Source organism: Diabrotica virgifera, chromosome 1, assembly GCF_917563875.1.
Source record: "Diabrotica virgifera virgifera chromosome 1, PGI_DIABVI_V3a".
In the NCBI taxonomy this organism is placed as follows: Eukaryota; Metazoa; Arthropoda; class Insecta; order Coleoptera; family Chrysomelidae; genus Diabrotica; species Diabrotica virgifera.
In genome coordinates, this window is record NC_065443.1 from 278,794,216 (window position 1) to 278,814,206 (window position 19,991).

General features: G+C 31.6%; 1 protein-coding gene across 1 annotated transcript in view; it reads left to right on the forward strand.

The window, feature by feature from the left end:
- The window catches only part of LOC114333883 (lysosomal acid glucosylceramidase-like), a 40,317-nt gene extending 29,992 nt beyond the window's left edge, over positions 1-10,325 (forward strand). Inside the window, exons 7-8 of the mRNA XM_028283878.2 lie at positions 1,116-1,393; positions 10,147-10,325. Of these exons, the coding sequence (XP_028139679.2) occupies positions 1,116-1,393; positions 10,147-10,252 (384 nt within the window). The 3' untranslated portion in view covers positions 10,253-10,325. The remainder of the gene's footprint in view (positions 1-1,115; positions 1,394-10,146) is intronic.
- The last annotated feature ends 9,666 nt before the right edge of the window (positions 10,326-19,991 follow it).

The window sequence follows — 19,991 nt, forward strand, 5'->3', positions numbered from 1 at the left end:
AGGGATTCAAATCTCATAGGCCAGTTAAGGAACCAAAAAACAACCAACTATCATCACAAATGCTCAAAGAACGCTTAGTTTGGGCCAATTTGCATAAAGGCTGTATTGTCATATAATATTTGTGCAAATTGGCCAAAACTAAGCGTTTCTTTGACATTTTTGGTGATGGTTTTGGTTCCTTAACCGGTCTATGACATTTGAATCCCATGCTGTCCATTGTTCGGCGTACAGTGGACTCCGATACTGAACACTCTGATTCTTCCAATTTATTCCGTATATCCCCATGGGTGACTCTTCTGTGTTTTACAGCCAAATTCTTTAAAATTCGTTGCCCTCTGGGGTGACTGAACTATTTCTGCCATACCGATCCCTCCAAACCAATGTGACAGGATGTGTCTTTTTAATTTTTTAGCCCAACATTCGTCGATTAAGATATGCCATATTTTTTTGCTATTTCTCTTTAATGCATGTGGTATTTTCTAAGAGAGCAGTAACAGAAGAGATTGGCTTAACAGATTGATTTTTACAATCACTCATATGAAAAATTTTAATCCAAGATATTATTCGTCTTTTAAAAATTAACATATTTGTATCTTAAAATAAATTAAACAAATTAAAATAAACATTGATATAGAACAATATTAACACTCACCACTGCAAATTTTACGAAAATTGAACACCAATCACTAATTTAACTAAAAAACTGAAGTTGAAAAAAGTCGAGTCCGTGTGCATTTTTAGCACATTCCATTACCATCTGTCAAGTTTTCACAATTCCAAAATAATTACCATTTTTAATTTAATTATGTAGCACAATTATTAAGTAATTATTATTTATCCTATTTAGCAGTTCCGTATCACTTTGAAGATACTTTTAAGGTGCTTGAAATTAAAAAAACTGCTTTTTCTAAGGTGAGTCTAATAAATTGAGCAGGAACTGTATCAGCTGAGCTGGGCGAACCTGGAGCTTAAGATTTATTGGCTCAACCAGACATACATCTGAAATAAAATGAACAATCTTAACAAATATGATGGATAACAAGAGCACTGGATATAGATATGGACAGAATAAGAGACGATATCTAGGTTAAGTTTAATTTTAGATTTTTTTGTAGAATTTGCAACACTGGGTTACCGGTTGGATAGACTGGAACATGGCGCTGGATTTAGTAGGTGGTCCTTCCCATTACAATACCAACGCTGATTCTCCAATTATTGTCAATAAAACTGCTGGAGAATTCTATAAGCAGCCCATGTTTTATATAATGGGCCATTTTTCAAAATTTGTACCTCCAGGATCCAAGTTTCTTGAAGTATCCCAATACGATTCTGCTAAAACAACTGTAGCATTTAGAAGACCGGATGGTGGAATTGCAATATTAATAGCTAATACGTAAGCAATTATATCTCTCAATATACAGGGTTGCGAGAAAGGCTGGCAACACGGTAATTTCTCGGAAACAGCTAGAACGATTTTTATGGATTTTAGTGGGTGAGGGTCTTAATCTTCCATTTTCTGGAAATCTAATGAACTTCTAATTTCAAATAGAACACCCCATATTTTTTTTGCGTTTTGGAATTCCTAAGGGATACTAATCATTTTGCATATGATATTCCCTATTGGGATCGTGCAAGTTCGACAAAGCCACACCTATTTCTACGCTCTGCAACTTTATTCGCACTTTTAATTATATTGTATGTAGTAAACGTAAACAATTGTATGTAGTAAATAAAATTAGTTATTAAAATGCAGGACTGCAAGCAAAATACAATTAATTAAATTTACCTTTATATAATAATTTCATATCATATCAATATTGTGGAGCAACATATAATTTTTCTTCTTCAATGACAGTAGATATGAAATGTACGTCAATTTGACAATTACAATTGACAATATATTTAAGAAAGTTGCAATATTTCTCCGCTATTCGCGCACGATCGTTTCTCAATTCTCTTCCAAGTACTTGCACACCGCGAATACCTAAATGCCATAATTACGGAGTTATTGCTACATTTATTAGAAAAAAAAAAATTTAAACAATTTATAAAAATAAATTTTTTCAGCCCGGGTAGACATTATTTTAGGTTCATTGGATTATTGTGAACAAAAAAGGGCTTTTGTAATTTTCCTCTAAAATTAATCGTTTCCGAGTTATAAACAATTTAAAACTGAAAAAAATCGAAAAATGACGATTTTCTAGGTTGAAAAACACAAGTAAAAAATATTATTTTTGTAACTACGAAGTGCCTAAATTCAAGCTTAAGCCTTATTTATCAGTTACCGATAAGAAATTTGGTCTTGTTTCATTTCAAAAAATTATTTTTATTTGTTAATGCCAGTTTTCTCATATGCGCTTCATTAATAATAAAAAACAATATTTTAGAATAAAACGTGCCAAAAATGCAATTTCAAAAATTATTTTTTTACTGGTGTTTTTAAACCTTAAAAATCGTCACTTTTCGTTTTTTTTTTTCAGTTTTAAATTGTTTATAACTCGAAAACGTATAATTTTAGAGAAAAATTACAAAAGACCTTTTTTGTTCCCAATGATCTAAAGTACCTAAAATATAATCTAGCCGGGCCGAAAAAATTGATTTTTATAAATTGTTTAAATTTTTTTAATAAATGTAGCAATAACTCCGAAATTACGGCATTTAGGTATAGGGAAAATCATATGAAAAAATAATGAGTATCGCTTAAGGATTCCAAAACTTAAAAATATATAGGGTGTTCCATTTGAAATAAGAAAGTTCAGTAGATTTCCAGAAAAACAAAGGATTTGACAACAATGTAAAAACCACTATGATATCGGCCGCATTAAAAGACCCTCACCCACCAAAATCCATAAAAATTGTTGCCAAAAAGTGTTGCCAGACTTTCTCGCAACCCTGTAGATTAAACCTATTTTAAAAGCCTTTTGTTCCTAATCGCCTCTCCTTTCTATTGTGGCAGTCTTCTCTCAATTTTCTTTTCGAAATTGTCTTGGAGATGCCATTTATGCATGTGGTTGCTGGTCGTCCTCGTTGTCAGGTTGTCCGTTTCTTACTTTCCTACGAGAAACGGCACTAAATACAGATTACTGAAGGTAATCCTTCAAGAAAAGTATTCGGAAAGCGAGGAATTGAGAGAAGAAGAATATCATGGTTAAAGAACCTGAGGAAATGGTTCTCCACAACAACAACTAATCTATTTAAAGCATCAGTTAATAAAATGATTATAGCCAGAATAATCGCCAATATTCGAAACGAATAGGCACCAGAGGAAGATCTTCCTACGCATAGATATTTTTTTGTTTTTTTTTTGGTATTAACCTCGAGACCCCATTTTCTATATTCCTCTATTGCCATATATTTAAGATCTTACTTATCCTCTGCAATTAAAATTTGGTCATCTGCATAGTGCAGCGTGTAGGGTATCGTATCTCCTATCGACAGTCCCATTACATTGCACTTCTTCTTCCACTATCTCTAGGCTTCATCAATATACAGGGTGTCCCCGAAAATAGTGCGTTCCTTAAAGGTATAGATGGAAGGCACAATGTAGAGCAAAAAAGTCTTATAACATTTTTTTTCTAAATTCAGCCGTTTGACCAAAAAACGAAAATACATTTTGATATGCAAATTGAAGTCTGGCAACACCGTGTGCAACACAAAAGCTAAAGGTTGACACGTTTAAAAATAGTAGGTTTGTAGGTCATTTGCATCTGGTAGGTAGTAAAGTAATAATGTAAATATCAACCAAATAACTAGTGTTTACATTTTTTCACCCTGTTCTGGTCCTCTCATATCAAACAAACCAAGAATGCCATCAAAGCAAGAAAGAAACCATTGCTTGATGTTATTGGCATTTTATATTTGGGGTAATTTAGTTTTATTCCAAAAGAACAGGTATTTCTTAACAACGAGGAATTTGTAAAGGATACAGAAAGGGTAAAGGGTACAATATTTAATGAATTACTCAGAACACTAAATTGAGAGGCCTATAAATTTTTTGCAAAATGGTTTGCCTGTACTTGAAGACGTGCAAACACGACGTCAAATGTGGTAATAATTATTAAACGTTGTCTGTTGTATTTAATTTCCACTGTAAACTATGTAATTCAGTTAAAACCCTTGCATTGAACACCTTTAAGGCTTAAGAAATACAATATAGTTATTAAGATACCAAGGGTATTATAAGGATAATAACGCTTGAGGTCAATGGTGTATAGACCGAGGGCCATCGGCCCGAGGTATATACGTTGACCGAAAGCGTTATTATTTATAATACCCGTGGTGCCTTCAACGTTTAATGTCCGACTAAATTATTCTTTATATGCAAAAAATTTGAATAAATTTTGAATTAATTAGTTTTTAAATAAGTACATTTACCAGAAAGAGTCGTAACGTAATTGTGGTAACCATAGTTTTACTTAGATTTTTATTTGTCAACTTGACAGTATTTAACTAGTTACTGAAATTTAATGCCCTTGGGCGTCATTTTTCAAAATAACGCCCTAGGGCATTATATCATACTTAACTGACTTCGAAATCATGTCATTATTTGTCAAATAATATACCAGTCGGACATTATATACATAATCCTAGTTTAGTTAAAAGATAAAGTGTTTCTTATTGCAAAGTATTGCCATTTTATCAATTCGTTTAAAATTATTCCATATTTCAACAGATTTGAGAAAAAATTAGATACAAAAAAAATTTTTCCTAAGAGCTTTAATTATATTTTAGGATTTGAACCATAGTTATGTACTTAAGTAAACGTTATAATTTATGTAAAATTTCGAGCCTTAATCCGAAACCTTAATTAATTCGGATATTAACAGCAAAAATGCCACATTATTAAAGCAAGAAATAATTATTTTGCAGGTAGGTACCTACATCTAGGGATGTCAACAACCCTAAAAATCCCAACTCAAATAGTAAATAAACAAAGGGTTCCATTTGATTAAATTTCACAGACACAGATTTTTCTACGCCATGTTGCCAAGTCATATAAATTTATGAAAATAAAAATTTACTCATATGGAGAACATTGTATTTTTTTTTTGAAAACGGTTAACTTTAGGAGAAAATGTTATAAGACTTTTTTGTTCTAAATTGTGTATTATATCCACACCTTAAAGGAACGCACTATCACGATACACAGAGAACCGGTATGCTGATTGTCGTCGCTAAATTTAGTTCGGCCGCGCAGCACGTCACGTGGGAACCTAACAGATATTTGCTTATTGTTTGGATGCATTATTTCGTATGTCGTGGCGTTGAAAGTGAATAAATTGGGGCGGTTTTAAAATATTAAGCTGTTAATGTTGAAGTAATTCTATATTATTTTAGCTACACATTGTTATTTATTAGCATAACTGTGTATTTTTAAAACTATTATAATATAATTATTAGTTTTATAGTAATTTATTAAAACCGAGACAATAATGCCGTTTGAGGTGATATTATGCATGTGCAGAACATATATTAAAATGAGAGATATTAACAGAAAAATAAGTTTTAAAAACTGCCATAGAGCACTTGACAAAAAGATATCTAAATTTTCTAATTTTAAAAAATGATTTTAATTATAGATACTAATTCTAATATTCTCAATAACACTTTTCCCGCAAATTTGTTTTTTTTTTATTAATATACATAATATGTATTATACATAATATTATACATAATATGTATTAATATACATAATTGATTTAAAGTGAAACCAGGTTAGGAATCTAAAAATTTAAAGTGGGAACATTTTCTACATACATATACAGAGTGGGCCAAAGAAAACAGTCCCCCTCGATATTTGGCAGTATTTATTAGATTTTAAGGAAATGAACAAACAGGTCGATTTTTGATCTAAGGGGGACACATTTTTACGGTACACACATTTGTCATTTGTCAACCCCCTCTCTTCCAATTCCCCCGCCCCTATTTTTAAATGGGGAATAGGGGTCGTGTGCTAGCTCATTTAAAAGGTTACTTGATTCTCTATTCAGTAATATTAACATTGACATAATTATTTATACAGGGTGTCCAAGAAAAATTATTTTGAATTAAATTAATTGACACAAAAAGAAGAATGTATGCAATTTACTTAAATCAAAATACATTCTACTACTGACAGAAAACAGAGAAAAATGTTGATTTGACAAATAAATATTGTTTTTCGCTTAAATTCATTATTCAACCCATACCCATCTACCAAGAGGCAGATGGGTAGCAGCTTGAATATTGAAATTAAGCGAAGAGCAATGTTTATTTATCAAAAAATATTTTTTCTGTTTTGTGACAGCAGTAGAATGTATTTTGAATTAAATAAATTACATGCATTCTTCTTTTTGTGTCAATTAATTTAATTAAAATATTTTTTTCTTGAACACCCGATATAAATAATTATGTTAATGTTTATATTACTGAATAGAGAATCAAGTAACCTTTTAAATGAGCTAGCACACGACCCCTATTCCCCATTTAAAAATAGGGGCGGGGGAATTGGAAGAGAGGGGGTTGACAAATGACAAATGTGTGTACCGTAAAAATGTGTCCCACTTAGATTAAAAATCGACTTGTTTCGTCATTTCCTTAAAATCTAATAAATACTGCCAAATAGCGAGGTGGACTGTTTTCTTTGACCCACTCTGTATATGTATGTACTATATTACAGTCTAATAAAATGTTCGCACTTGAAATGTTTAGATTCATAACCTGGTTTAACTTAAAATCAACCTTTTTCTGTAAATATAGATCTGATTCTGTATATAGATCTCTTATTTTGTAAATAAAATTTGAAAGTCATCAAGTAATTGGTTCTAAGCTTCATCTAAAACTTAAAATTTCCTAATTGATTTGTAGTTTTATTTTTAGTCAAATATTTTTCAACAATTTAGAATAGCAGTAAGTAGACACAATTTTATGTGAAACATTTTTACAGACCCAGAAGTAAAGTGAATGTTTATATTATTTCTGTTTTGTTTTTTAATATACTATGGTAAATATATATTGGACAACACATACCTAAAATCTTTATTTTTCAATGGAAATTCATGTTTAAACTAAATGCATATTGGAAAATTACAGTAAAAATAATATAAAATACAATTTCTTATTTAAAAAGCGATGATAGGTATATAATTTTAAAATTCGAAATGCGAACAATATTACCGCTTCATTTAGCATTGCCGGATGAAAATTAAGGTTCCCATATGACGTCACGCGTTCGCCTTCCATGCGTGCGAACATACCGGTTCTCTGTGTACCGTGCGCACTATTTTCGGGGACACCCTGTATAATATGTCCACTGATGATTGTCTGATCAGATCGAAAACATTCCTTTTGAATTATTTTCAACAATTGTAATCCATTTAAATTTTTGATTTAATGTTTCATTAAATATATACCCTACCAATAACACTAGTTTTTACTTTAGACCAGGGCGCATCTGTAAAAATATTAGTACATTTGGACGTTGAGAGGTGACTCAAATTTTTTTGCAGAAATTGCTTGAAAATAACTCAAATAATAATATTTGAGTTATCCTCCCTCTCAGAAAGGTCCGGAACATTGTTTAAATAATCAAAATGTCAAAAAATGAAGGAAAAATTCGATTGTTTTCTTGGTTTTTTGATTATAACTTTAAAAGTATTCATTTCCGAGAAAAGTTGTATTTACATAAAAGTTGCGTAATTAAATTTCCTATAATATAAAATTGGTGAAATATTTAAAAAATAGTCACCCTTGCTGCAATATAGCAATAATTGCCAAACAAACCATACAAAAACAAGTATTCGAATTTTACGTTTTTCAACCATTTATGCTACACTTAGGACCTTCATATTTCACCCAGAAAAACTTTATAATACAGTAACATAATACTGTAAACTTCATTAAGATCGGTTTAATAGATTTTGCAAAATAAATTTTGCAATCCAGCTTTCGCAAAAAAAATTCATTTTTTCAAAATATTACAGGACTAAAAATAAAGCAGATAGCAAGTTGAATTTTTTTTTGCTTATAGAACTGTACTGTATCTTTCATTTGCAACTAGCAAAATTAAAATCAATTAACTACCACGGCGTCAGAATTTTTTTTAAATAAACATTAATTATTGGTGCTGTGCGCAGGACAGCGGATAGTTTGCTCTGATTGGGCATTCCAATGACCTTTGATAATGATTGATACATTTTAACTTTTGTTACATTTCGATATAAATAAATAAATTTGTTTATTGCAAAATAAAAACACATACTCTATCCTTTGAAATAACACTTTTTTTAGCAAAAACTTTCTTTGTTCATATATTTTAACTTAGAGAATAAAAGTTTATTATTTTTATACATATGCAATTGTTTAAACAATATTTCACAAACAATAATAAAATTAGTTTGATTTTTGTGGAATTAAAATATTAAAATACAACAAAATATAGAGTAAAAAAATAATATATTAGATAAAGATTGGAAGAAATTTTGGTGGAAATCAACTTATGTGAATCGAACACCGCTGTCCTGCGCATAGCACCAATAATTAATATTTATTTAAAAAAATTCCTGACGCCGTGGTAGTTAATAAATTTTAATTTTACAAATTGTAAATGAAAAGTACAATACACTTCTATATGTAAAAAAAATTTCAACTTGCTATCTATTTTATTTTCATTCCTGTAACAGTTTGAAAAAATGAATTTTTCCGCAAATCGCCAGGAAATTTTGACATTCCTGTCAAAATTTCTTGAAGAAAAAGTCAGGACTTCCTTACTGTAAGGAAATGTCATTTCCTTACTCCGTACAGTTGTTAGAGTTCTACATAAATGATAGAAAACACATTGCTATTAAAACCTTGTAAATTACCTTAATCATTAAATTTTCTTTATCTGGAGCTTCCTGGATAAATTTTTCAATTTCTTCCTTCGTTAAAATCTTAGATCTCTTTGCCCTATAACCTTGAGCTTGCCGTTTCAATAAAGAACGAAGTTTTGAGTATGTAGATATATCTACATTGTGTTTAAGTGCAAGGGTTGACTTCAGCATTGAATAATTGGCCCATAATGTTGAAGATTTCATCTTTAAACAAAGGTCTAGGAAGTATGCCATTACAACATTTTCTGAGAAAGAACTCGTATTTTTACTCATGCGATAATCCATAAAACGTCTGTATGCATTTTCGTACTTTTCTCTTGATTTCTTTGGCAATAATTCTAATGAAGCAGTATTCACTGCCTCAACCAGCTCTGGAGGAGTCCCAGGAATGGAAATTTCATCATCACTTATCATTTTACTTTCGAGAACACCAGCAATTAAATTTATAAGCGTCAAGTTTGACAATTCAACCTCAATACGTTTCCATAGTAACCCAAGTAATTTTATTAGGAATTTCAAAGCACCATTTATTTGGGAATAAAATTATCGCGTTTTTTTTTAAATCAATCAATATCTGTCGAATTTTAAACGATTTGCGGAAAAATAGTATGTTTACCTCGTAGGAAAAGCCACATTCCTGGACTCTGTGTTGCTAAGTCTCGGCTTGCGCCTCGACTTAGCAATCTTCACAGTCGTCCAGGAATGTTAAGCTTTTCCTACCCGGTAAACAATGTACTATTTTTGCGAAAGCTGGATTGCAATATTTATTTTGCAAAATCTGTTGAAGCGATCTTAACAAAATTTACAGTATTATTTAACTGTATCATAAAGTTTTTCTGGGTGAAATATGAATTTCTCAAGTGTAGCATAAATGGTTGAAAAACGTAAAATGCAAATACTTGTTTTTGTATGGTTTTTTCGTAATTATTGCTATTTTGCAACAAGGGCGACTATTTTTTAAATTTTTAGCTAATTCTATATTGTAGCAAATTTAATTACGCAACTTTTATGTCAGTACATCTTTTCTCGGAAATGAATACTTTTAAAGTTATCATCAAAAAACCAAGAAAAAAATTTTTTCTTCATTTTTTGACATTTTAATTATTTAAACAATGTTCCGGACCTTTTTGAGAGGGAGGATAACCCAAATATTAGTAATTGAGTTCTTTTCAAGCAATTTCTGCAAAAAAATTTGAGTCCCCTCTCAACGTCCATCTCAAAACAGATGGGCCCTGGACTACTTCTCTTTAAAGCTTTTTAATGATGTTTTATTATTAAAATTTTAAATGGTTTGTAGGAAAGATTATGATATAGATGTAGCTATAATTGACAGAAATAAGAACAGAGGACAAATTAATATTCATCTGACGAGACATTCCATGTCGTCCATAGTTTACTGGTAACAAAAGACGAAGACATTCGAAGACTGAAATTTTATTTGGTTTATTTATAAAAAATAAAAAGATATTTTAAAAATTTTTGTACCGTTGTTATTAGTATTGACCTTAAGATTGATAGAGTTTCAAAACAATCCATCGTCGTGTCTCGAGATCAAGATAAAGATATTGATGGTGTAGTTTCTACAAAACTTATATGCGTGTTTTCTATATTGAAGTAGGAGACACACTTACTAAATATTCTTAGGACTGGGTTTTGGAACTAGAAATGAGATTGAAGATGTTATACTTTTGTACTTATACTACATAGTGAGAGGTGACAGGTATTAGTGTTTACGGCATAGTCTGAAGTAAAATTTATGTAGTTGTAATCGCTCGTTAAGCGCCTGTCATGAGAACGGGCCCTCAAACTATAATGAGTCGTTTACTTTGAAAAGACCACATACACATATAATACCTATTTCTAGTGTTTTGATATACCTTGTTTTATTTAATTATATTTTTTGTAAAGTCAGATTTTGTGACGGGTAATATTTTTGCTTCGCTGGGCTCTCTTGTGCCTAGCTAGTTCAGCTAATATTGCCAATAACTTCATCTTCATACAGTGATACAGTCAACAAGGTGCACACAGATTTTACAAAATAATAGTCCCCCTCTATATTTTCTCCTTCCTATGGGTGTAGTGGCCTGATATAACTTGTTTGACTATTTGGTACCAATTACCTCTGTAGGCCAGGGTAATAAGACAAAAATATACCTACCCTGTTCGTGACACTTCAGCAGCCAGGGCACTAAAGCGTTTTTTTGACAGGTAATACCTATTTCCTGCGTAGGATCTGGCGGCCATTTTTATTTATAAACAATTAACTGTCAAAAAATGGCATTTTCCCCTTTTTTTTTCAAATCAACGGAGAACAGTGAAACTTATGATTTTTTAGTACAAGTATCTTCGAGATTATGGAAAAAGCTTTAAAATGACGTATTACAAAGTGTGATTTACTCATTTATGGTTAATATAATTGCGAAAAAAGGTCGGAATATTTTCTCAATAACTGTTGTAAAAATTAGTGTACAGCTTTCGAATTTTTGTCAAATGAGGGTTCTTTGGTCCTTATTATGTGATAAAAATTTCAAAGCGATTTATTCAATTGTTTAAATTTTATTCAAATTGTTTATCCCAGAGAGCATTTTTTTTTGCAATGACATAAGTCAGAATAAAATGACCTTAGAATAATTCCACAGGTGTCAAATGAAAGAGCATGAGCTGAGCTACATTTTCAACATGGTTTAAAAAAGTGAATAAAAAATGCATTTATTAGAATAAATAATTATGCAAAAGTATCGCCAATTTTTCTTCATAAACTTTTTGAATAACTTTTTTCCAAAAAATTAACTTTTTTACCCTGTTTTAAGTGCATAACTACCAAGGAATGTTATCTACATCATATTTGATAAAAAAAATTGTAATAAATATGTATAATTTCTTATATAACAAAATAAAAAGTTTATAAGGAAAGATTTACGATACTTTTGCATAATTATTTATTACTAAAAAATACATTTTTTATTCACTTTTTTAAACCAAGTTGAAAATATAGCTCATGCTCTTTCATTTAACACCTGTGGAATGGTTCTAACGTCATTTACTTCTGACTTATGTTATTGCAAAAAATGCTCTCTGAGATAAACAATTTGAATAAAATTTAAACAATTATAGTCGAAGAGATAGAAGCGGATTTTGTGCGTGATAAGTAATATGGGAAAACTATACGGGGATATGTTAAATTAGTTGTGTACATAACTTTCACCAACGGCCGGAAACCAGAGTTGGGGCCGAGGGTAGTTATAAGGGGTCAAATTCGCGGATTTTATTATTTTTTTTATGACGCTCATGATCGAGATAGTGCACCAAAATTTGGGAATAAGTAGGTCATGACGTAACTAAGTAAAATCTCTAGGGGCGGAACGCTGTGTGGCCGACAAAGGGGTGGGGGTAGGGGTGAATATAAAAAATAATAAAGGGTTTTTTGCGACGTTCGTGATTGAGATTGTGGACCAAAATTTGGGAATAAGTAGATCATGACATTACTAAGTAAAATCCCCAGAGCCGGAAACCAGAGTTGGGTATGACGGTAGTTATAAGGGGTCAAAGTCGCCGTTTTTATTATTTTTTTTTGTGACGCTCATGATCGAGAGAGTGCACCAAAATTTGGGAATAAGTAGGTCATGACGTAACTAAGTAAAATCTCCAGAGGTGGCACGGTGCGTGGCCGACAAAGGGGTGGGGCAGGGGTGAATACAAAAAATATAAGGGGTTCTTTGCGACGTTCGTCATTGAGAGAGTGCACCAAAATTTGAGAAATAGGTAGACCATGACATAACTAAGTAAAATCCTCAGAGCCGGACACCAGAGTTGGGCATGAGGGTAGTTATAAGGGGTCAAAATCGCCGTTTTTATTATTTTTTTTTTGTGAAGCTCATGATCGAGATAGTGCACCAAAATTTGGGAATAAATAGGTCATGAGGTAACTAAGTACAATCTCCAGGGTGGAACGCTGCGTGGCCGATAAAGGGGTGGGAGTAGGTGTTAATATAAAAAATATAAGGGGTTTTTTGCGACGTGCTAGATTGAGATAGTGCACCAAAATTTGGGAATAAGTAGACCATGACCTAGCTAAGTAAAATCCCCAGAGCCGGAAACCAGAGTTGGGGATGAGGGTGGTTTGAAGGGGTCAAAATCGCAGTATTGTATTATTTTTTTGTGATGCGGCACAACATTTGTCCCCCACGCAGCGTTCCGCCCCTGGAGATTTTACTTAGTAATGTCATGATCTACTTATTCCCAAATTTTGGTACACTATCTCTATCACGAACGGCAAAAAAACCCCCATATATTTTTATACTCACCCCTGCCTACCACCCCTTTGTACCCCAAGCAGCATTCCGTCCCTGAAGATTTTATTTAGTTACGTCATAACCTACTTACTCCCAAATTTTGGTGCCCTATCTCCATCATGAGTGCCACAAAAAAAAATAATAAAAACCGCGACTTTTACCCCTTATAACTACCCTCGTCCGCCACTCTGGTTTCCGCCTCTGGGGATATTACTTAGTTATGTCATGATCTACTTATTCCCAAAGTTTGGTGCACTATCTCAATCACGAACATCGCAAAAGACCCCTTACATTTTTTTATATTCACCCCTGCCCCATCCCTTTGGCGGCCACGCAGCGTTCCACTCCTGGAGATTTTACTTAGTTACGTCATGACATACTTATTCCCAAATTTTGGCGAGCTATCTCAATCATGAGCGTCACAAAAAAATAATGAAAAACGGAACATTGACCCCTTATAACTACCTTCCTTCCCCACTCTGGTTTCCGGCGCTGGGGATTTTAATTATTTATGTCATGGTCTACTTATACCCAAATTTTGGTGCACTATCTCAATCACGAACGTCGCAAAAACCCCCTTATATTTTTTATATTCACCCCTACCCTCACCACTTTGTCGGCCACGCAGCGTTGAGCCCCTAGAGAATTTACTTATGTACGTCATGACCTACTTATTCCCAAATTTTGGTGCACTATCTCGATCATGAGCGTCATAAAAAAATAATAAAATCCACGACTTTGACCCCTTATAACTACCCTCGGCCCCAACTCTGGTTTCCGGCCGTTGGTGAAAGTCATGTACACAACTAATTCAATATATCCCCGTATAGTTTTTCCATATTACTTATCACGCACAAAATCCGTTCCCAGCTCTTAGACTATTAAATGAATCGCTTTGAAATTTTTATCACGTTTTAAGCACAAAAGAACCCTTATTTGACAAAAATTTCAAAGCTGTACACTAATTTTTACAAGAGTTATTGCGAAAATATTTTTTTTTGCAATTCCGACCTTTTTTCGCAATTATATTAAGAATAAATGAGTATATCAAACTTTGTAATACGCCATTTTAAAGCTTTTTCCATAATCTCGAAGATATTTGTACTAAAAAAACCATGTTTCCCTGTTTTCCATTGATTTGAAAAAATAATGAAAAATGCCATTTTTGACACTTAATTGTTTATAAATAAAAATGGCCGCCAGATCCTACGCAGGAAATAGTTACAATTTGCTCTTATAGGTACTACCTGCCAAAAAAACGCATCAGTAGCCTGGCTGTTTAAGTCTCATGGAAAAAACCTTATTACCCTGGACTACTGTCTTATGTGCGTGCTATTCAGCTTCGTAGAAGTTGTTGAAATTGAGCTTTATTGTTTTTGCCTGCCATCCACTTTATTTTCTTAGTATATATTTTGAGATCTTTTCTTTGACTTGTATTTGACAATGTTCTACAATTTTGCTTTTCGACTTCGAAAAATCTCTGTATCAACAGTAAATCTGATATTATCAATTTTTGCTCCACGTATTTTTATTCCTTCTGGTCTACCATCCAAGGCGTCCTTAAATATTTCCTCGGAATATAAATTATAAAAAGATTTGGCGTTAATAAACAACTTTATCATACTCTGCTTTATATGGGCAGTTTCTTGGTGTAGCCGTCTCCAGTTTGGACATATACTACATGGTTATAATGAAGATATTTTAGTAGTCTTAATTCATCGTTATCCAATCATTCCGTATCCATGCATTTAAAAAGTAGGTCATGTTCAACTCGATCAAATTCCTTTTCTTCGTCTGAATAATGTAAGTATGTTATAGTGAATTCTTCTGTTAAATGTGATTGTGCGTTTGGAATAGAAAAAAGTGTAGGTATCTTGCTTGGGCATTAAAAACTGTGTAGGCACTCAGGTGACAAAATAGATAAGACTTTCGAAACAATAACAAAAAAATAATATGATAAAATTTAAGTAAAATATCAACATAAATTCTGGACAAACACTATTATGATGTCTATAAAAGGCTTTTTAAGTTTAAGAGTGTATTCGCAAAATTTTGGACCTATGCTTTTAAAATGCATTCATTTTTTTCGAATCCTGAGAAAGCTAATTAATATTTAAAAAAAATTTAAACACAGAATAAAAGATTACACATTATTACCGAGGACCTTAGAATAAACAAAAAGTTTCTTTTGAATGAGATATTTGAAATGAAAAATCACACTCAATTTTCTCTTCTTTTCACCCCTGTAACCTATTAAAATAAACCTTATAAAAGTTTTCAGGGACTTTCGGCCCTCGGTAATAATGCAATCTTTCATTGTGCGTTACAATTTAAAAAATATTTATTAGCTTTCTCAGGATTCGAAAAAAAATGAATGCATTTAAAAAGCATTGACCAAAAGTTTGCACCTACGCTCTTAAAACTTCGAATTTGTGCACAATATGCCAAGGAACTATAAAACAATTTGTTCTGTTATGAAAAGTCGAGTTATATCTACAAATAATGTCTACAAATCGTAGAATATATTATACAGGGTGTAACAAAAATACAGGTCATAAATTAAATCACATGTTCTGGGACCAAAATAGTGATTGAACTTAAGTACAAATGTGCACATAAAAAAAGTTACAGCCCTTTGAAGTTACAAAATAAAAATCGATTTTTTCCAATATATCGAAAATTATTTGAGGTTTCTTATTGAAAACCGACATGACAGGAAAACCTTAAAAAAATTATAGTGAAATTTGTGCACCCCATAAAAATTTTATGGAGGTTTTGTTCCCTTAAACCCCTCAAACTTTTATGTACGTTTCAATTAAATTATCATTGTGGCACCATGAGTTAAACACAATGATTTTTAAAATTTTTTGCCCCTCAGTACTTTTTCGCAAAACTAGTTTTATCGAGATATTTTGAATATTTGTCAAATCCACCACATATTTGTATACTGAGTACGATTATAGAGACCTGGTAATAATATGAAAATTTATTTATAAATTACAGTTTGAGATATATTTTGAACCATAGTAAAAAAGAAGCCACATCTCGATAAAAGGTGCCTTATCGGAAAAACACTAAGACTTAAAAAAGTTTTAAAAACACTGTGTTTAACTAATGGTACCACAATAATAGTTTAATTGGAATATACACAAACATTTGGGGGGTTTAAAGGCTCAAAACCCCCATACAATTTTTATGTAAAGATATTAAAAAAGAAGCCGCATCTCGATTAAAACTGGTTTATCAAAAAAATACTAAAAGGCAAAAACGTTTTACAAACATTGTGTTTAACTAATGGTACCACAATAATAATTAAATTGGAACGTACATCAAAGTTTGGGGGGTTTAAGGGAACAAAACCCACATAAAATTTTTATGGGGTGCACAAATTTCACCAGAATTCCTTTTGAAGATGTAGCTGCCATAAGAATACCACATGTCCATTTTCATTAAAAAATCTCTACTAGTTTTTGATATATCGGAAAAATCGATTTTCATTTTGTAACTAAAAAGGGCTGTAACTTTTTTTATGTGCATATTTGTACTAAGTTAAGTTACGTTCAATCAAACTATTTTTGGTCCCTGAATATGTGATTTAATTTATGACCTGTATTTTTGTTACACCCTGTATATTTTAAGTATGTAATAATTTGGTAATTTGTATCCTGTTTTTAAATAAAAAGTTAAAAACAAAAACCTAGTTAAAAGAGATTTTAATTTCTTTGTTTTTTAGTGTTTACCAAAAGATTTATTAATAATAATATTATTTCATACACGTAGTATAGAGAACAATAATAAAAAGTATCTAAATTTGGCAATAATTATGGTAAATTAGCTTGATCAAACTTTTTTTTATTAAACTTTGCAAATTTACAATCTGCTATTAAAAGCTATTAGTAGGGAGCGGATTTATATGCGATCAATTTTGATGAAATATGCGCATATATATGCAGTGAAAAATTACGAAATATGCGCAAGATATGCAGAAAAATTCAAAAAATGCGCATTTCGAGAAACCACAAATTTTCTGTTCTATTCTATTCTAGGGGGTTCTTTTACAGGGGGGGCGGCAATCTTATTTATTATCTTTCAAATAAAATCGTTATTTTTTATACAATGCAATTTATTCACATTTTTTACAAAAACTGATACCAATAGTTACCTATTCAAAATAAAACAACAATATCACTATATATATCTTCGATTATACGAGTAATTCACTACAATGTGTTTTTCCAAATTTTTCACGAGGAAACATTTTCTTTGATCAGATAAAATATTTTTATAACTTGAAAAACTCCTTTCAATATCAACAGAAGTAATTGGGGCGCATTAAAATAACTTGTTAAAGACGAAAATTCTGCACTAAAATCAATTTCAAAATTTCCATTAAAAATTTCGCATATTATGTCCTCCAAAGTTTTAAAGCCGTTTAAAGACGGGATCTGATCTAAAGCATGAATATTTCAATTTCCGTTAGAAAATCGTAAATCTATGGTTAAATGTGTAAATTCTCCTAACAATATGGGATTTAAAGAATCACCAGAATTATAGGTACCTACTAAATTTGGATACAAATTGTACTAAATATAATAAAAGTAAATAAAATTCGGATTTCCCGGTAAACCATCCTTCATCATTTTAACATCCTACAATCATTTTATAACGGCGTTCTATAAGCACTATAAGTAGTTTGTGTAAAGATCGGGTATTTTCTAAGAAAAAATGAAAAGACAGTGAATGAACCGTCTCTCTTCAGGTAGTTCTCCAATTAATAGATACGACAGCCTGTGCGGGGAAATATTTTGTGTCGAATTAAAAAATAAAATTTTTTTTTAATTAAATGTTTTTAAATATGCACAAAATATGCATGTTTCTTTTAAAATATGCAAAATTTAGTAAAGTGCTCAAATATGCGAAATATGCATGCAATATGCATTTAGCATAAAATCCGCTCCCTAGCTATTAGTAAATGTGAGTATGGTTGATCAAATTACATACAAAATAATTTACATTTTTTTAACGGCTAATATTGTAGGAAACAAAGGTTGAATCTCGCAAAATGGATAGAAGTCCGGTTTTATTTTTTTTCTGATATATAAATGGGTGCTTATTATGAGACTAACTTTTTCTTAAAAAATTTCGCCCCGGAACTCCCCTTTTCATCCCTTTAAATGGGGTAATTTGCGGTTTTTGCGAAACGTAGCCCTTCCTGTACGTTTTGCAAAAAAATTACTTTAGAGTAAAATAAAGAGGACTATATTTCCTATTATTTATTCCCCGACAGCATATGTCTATCACCCACCCTTTAGTGGGGGTGGCGCCCGAAAGTTGACAAGTTTTTAAAAAAGATATTTTAAAAAAAAATTATTTTTTCCTAACTGTAACAGAAATCAAGAAGAAACCCTGCGGCAATTAATCACAATTCAGTGGCTGATTTTTTGATATAGGTTTCATTTAAGGGTAGTTGCCTATTTTTTAATTACAGGGTGTTACATTTAAAAAAGCTTTTATACCATCTGAACTGCTTATGCTAGAGTAAAAAAACTTTCAGCAATTATCCATGTACTGGTGTTATTCACAAATTGGTATAATGCACCCCCATTTTTTTCCCCGAACCACCCCAAAAAAAGGAGAATTAATAAGGAAAGAAAGTTCAATGGACACAGTTTTTTTCCTGTGTCCATTGAACTGGCAAGAACCACACGTTCTTATCGAGCAGGGATCCATGTTGCCCTTTGAGCCTTTTTAACAAATTTAATCTTTTAACATCGACTTGGAGTCGCTACAAATATCACATTATTAACATGTAAACAATATTTCGCGATGTTACCAATTTTATAAGGTTGCTAGTTTCATCTACTAAGCAGAACGAACTGAAGATGATCTGATCTAGATCGAAAACGTTTTGCGAATCCTTTTGGATGACTTTTTAATAGTTTTGTAATAAACTATTTATACCATTGTACAAACGAAGTTTTTTACTTCTATATGATTTTTAATTATGGTATACAGCGAGCTACTGGGATTTTCCCATTGATTTTGTTTAAATAGAATTATGTTGACTAGTATTTTTTTATTTCAATATATAAAAAATATAGTTATTTTCCTAACTAGTGCGGAAAGTGATTCTTTCACGCACGAGACTGCCGTTGACCCGAACGACGCGATAGCGGAGTTCGGGCAAGCAGTCGAGTGCGGGGAAGACACTTTCCGCATGAGTTATAGTCCAGGGCGGATCTGTTTTGAGATGGACGTTGAGAGGTGACTCAAATTTTTTTGCAGAAATTGCTTGAAAATAGCTCAAATAATAATATTTAAGTTATCCTCCCACTCAAAATGGTCCGGAATATTGTTTAAATAATCAAAATGTCAAAATATGAAAGGAAAAATTCGATTTTTTTATTGGTTTTTGGATTATAACCTTAAAACTATTCATTTCTGAGAAAAGTTGTACTGACATAAAAGTTGCGTAATTAAATTTCCTACAATATAGAATTGGTCGAAAATTTAAAAAATAGTCATCCTTGTTGCAAAATAGCAATAATTGCGAAAAAAAAACATGCAAAAACAAGTATTTGCATTTTACGTTTTTCAACCATTTATGCTACACTTAGGACCTTCATATTTTACTCAGAAAAATTCTATGATATAGTTAAACCGCATTGTAAATTTAATTAAGATCGGTTTAATAGATTTTGCAAAATAAATTTGGCAATCCAGCTTTCGCAAAAAAAATCATTTTTTTAAAATGTTGCAGGACTGAAAATAAAGTAGATAGCAAGTTGAATTTTTTCTGCTTATAGAAGTGTACTGTACCTTCCCTTTGCAATTTTCAACATTAAAATCT